General features: G+C 34.8%; 1 protein-coding gene across 1 annotated transcript in view; it reads right to left on the reverse strand.

Annotated features, from left to right (window-relative positions):
- Positions 1-388: 388 nt before the first annotated feature.
- Positions 389-3,133, reverse strand: part of LOC122249064 (putative inorganic phosphate cotransporter) — a 21,045-nt gene continuing 18,300 nt past the window's right edge. Inside the window, exons 10-11 of the mRNA XM_043009615.2 lie at positions 1,610-1,736; positions 389-1,197 (exon numbers count right to left, since the gene is read on the reverse strand). Coding sequence (XP_042865549.2) covers positions 1,064-1,197; positions 1,610-1,736 — 261 coding nt within the window. The 3' untranslated portion in view covers positions 389-1,063. The remainder of the gene's footprint in view (positions 1,198-1,609; positions 1,737-3,133) is intronic.

A 3,133-nucleotide genomic window follows, 5' to 3' on the forward strand; every position in this document is an offset into this window, starting at 1 on the left:
TAATTATTATCTACATACAAAAAAAAAGTTATATTGATTTAACCCGATACTGCCGGCCACAGATGGCGATTATGTAATATGCATAGCGCCGGGTGCCGGCATGCGGCGTCAATTGTATAATTGATTTAGGCCTATGCGTTCGAGAGCCCCGGCATTGCAGCCATGCAAAGAAGGAACAGTGCCGGCAGGAATGGGTTAAATGTATCATAATACATAGAATATTTCAGTGGAAATGTGATTCAACTGTTCCAGACTATAATGGACATGGAGAGTCATCCAATCCTTAATTTGCATTCATGTCCATGAAAATATTCATACTTCCAAACATCAATCATCAAATTCATATTCATACTCATATCCCAACCTGTAATATTCTCATTCTAGTGTGTTTTTGGTATATATAATTAACTCTTGAAATATCAAAGAAAAAAATTAAAACAATGTGAAACTTTTTAAATGTGGCATTTGATGTGGCATTATTTGTGGCTAGGAGGTTAACCACAGTTCAGAACTTTCCAGAAGACTGAAACAGCATTCATTTGAACTTTCCTTATGTATATCTATTAAACATCTGATACAAGAATGATTTGGTCTAGTACTGTCATTCAGGAATCAGGGTAAAGTTATAAAGTAACATACAGTCTATTTTCAATCAGTCACACTATTTGATTAATTAAGTTTTAGATGAATAGAGATAGTCAATAAGACTACCCAGGGTATTCAGAACATATAATTATTAAAAAATATATATATTCCACATGGCAAAAAGACTGAATTACAAAATACCTGGTCATGATGGAATGTCTAAGAATACCAAATAAGAGATAATATCTATTTCACTGAGAAAATAAAGTGGGGAACAAGTATAAATAAAAACTCTTTGGTACTCACAACAATAGTTAAAACCTTAACTACGGTGCCATTAAGATGTACACTTGATAGAGTAACCTTCAGGATGAAAATAATACAAACATGCATCTTGAAAGCTCCACACTACCTATAGGTGATTGTCGCAAATAATTAGCATCTGTCAGCCAAGTCGTAAGAGGTATCTATGAAGTACTTAAAAAATCTCTGGTATGGTAGTGGGGGAAGTGCCTCCATCAACAGCACTTGTCGGGTTTAAATGACTTCCACGCTGGTTTAAGGAACCATACTGACTAGGGGAAGATGCACCGCGGATGACCTTGGTTTCATCTGTAAGAATTGGGTTAACAAGACAACATTAGCATTACTACATAGGCAACTGGACTAATACAAACTAACTAGATATGGATAATGCACATTCTTAATATAAAGCACTTATATGTAGTAATGAGCAGATAAAGAAATAAGAAAAAAAGGATACAATTTTGATATTTAGTAAAAGATGAAATTATTGTCATATGCTTCTTGTAAGATGCTTTTCTCAGTGCAATAAAAAAAAAGAAATATACAGTTGGCTTTTGCTGAACTAATTGACAATATTAGCCTTTGCTGAATATATCTAGAGAAAAGAAAAAGCTACCAGATATGAAGACAAACAGACAAATGATCTGACAATAAACTGATATATAATATAAAAATATAAAAATATCAAGACTAAATTCCACCTCACTTGTGTTCATACCTCGTGGATTATCCAGATCATTCCACTCCTGTTGTTCTCCACTAATGAAGATGATGTAGAAGGTGTTCCCAATAAAGTAGACAATGCCTGCTATCCAGAACACGATCCTCCATCTCCCAATGGTTTCCTTTTTTAGAGGACCAAAAGTTCATGTATGATAATGAAAAACAGAACACTCTATCACACTGACAAAATGCCTAAAAACAGCAATATATGAATCTCTCTCATCTTTAACCCACTCTGGACGGGTGGTACAGTACTGTACCGCTCATTCAAAAGCCCAGTGGCCGGGCGGCACAGTATTGTGCCAGCCATTTAATTGATTTAGGCCTAATAATTCGAAAGCCCCGGCATTGTGACATTCAAGGCTAGAATGCCCCCGTCGTAAATGGGTTAAACAAACTTATATTGTGTATATTGGATTTTTGATGATATAAATAGATGGAACTGGCACTTGTTAATGATGTGAATAATGAATGAGAATAAAGGAAATAAGAAGGTAAAATGTGAAATAACAGAAAAAAAGATTTAAGGAAAAGAAATGATAATATCTTTTAAGGAAAAGAAATCATAATATCTATATCAATATTCATACATTGATCTGTGCAGTGATCTCAACATACACTATAATTATGAAGTTAGTTTAGGGAAACAGCAATCAAAAATGTAAATGTTCCAGACAATGTCAACTCTGTGATAATACTCAAAAATCTTCTATATAAATGTATCTAAGAATAGGAAATGTAAACATATCAATTGGGAGCCGTTTCAATGTAATGCATGATGATGTTACACTGGTGGTAATAACAATGACGAGTGACACGGGTTAGCTAAGCAGGCATGAGGAGTAAACAATCTTTAATGTTTTGCTGGGGAGTGAATACCTTTTACAGGAAGATTCAACAAAAGAAAACTATCATAGTCTGCATCTTCAATCATGCACATCTGCACCTCTATAACAATTACTCTCCTGTCCTCACACACATCCTACTTTGCCACTAAGCCATAGAACATTATTCCAGTATCACTATCAATCACCATCCAGTACCACTAATCAAAATTGAACATTATCAAACCAGGTCTAACATCATAAAGAAAAATCAAACACCACTACATCAAATTTAACATTAACCCTTTGATGACGATGTGTCACACGAGTGTGACACAGCTAAATGCCCGATGACAGGGTGACGCACCAGTGTGACGTTCCCGACGGAATATTGCATAGGCCTAGCGTAGGGGGTTTCCACTTATCGCTGAGCCCATAGGGATAGGGTTAAGAAGAATATTAACAAAAACCTACTTCATTATGCCTTGATTTATGTCCATTACATGAAACTGAGCACCACTAGGCAAAATCTACCATAATATCACAAAGTCATAAATCCCCTGACCAAAATTTTCATAATTATATGAAAGCTCTCATCTTTAAAAAAAATATATATATATATTATCCCTACATGAAACCATTATATGAAATCACCAAGCAAAATCCACAATCACTGTAAAAATCTAACATCATTG

The sequence above is a fragment of the Penaeus japonicus genome, unplaced genomic scaffold, assembly GCF_977035675.1.
Source record: "Penaeus japonicus unplaced genomic scaffold, GWHDUDI00000001_assembly GWHDUDI00000020, whole genome shotgun sequence".
Classification (NCBI taxonomy): domain Eukaryota; kingdom Metazoa; phylum Arthropoda; class Malacostraca; order Decapoda; family Penaeidae; genus Penaeus; species Penaeus japonicus.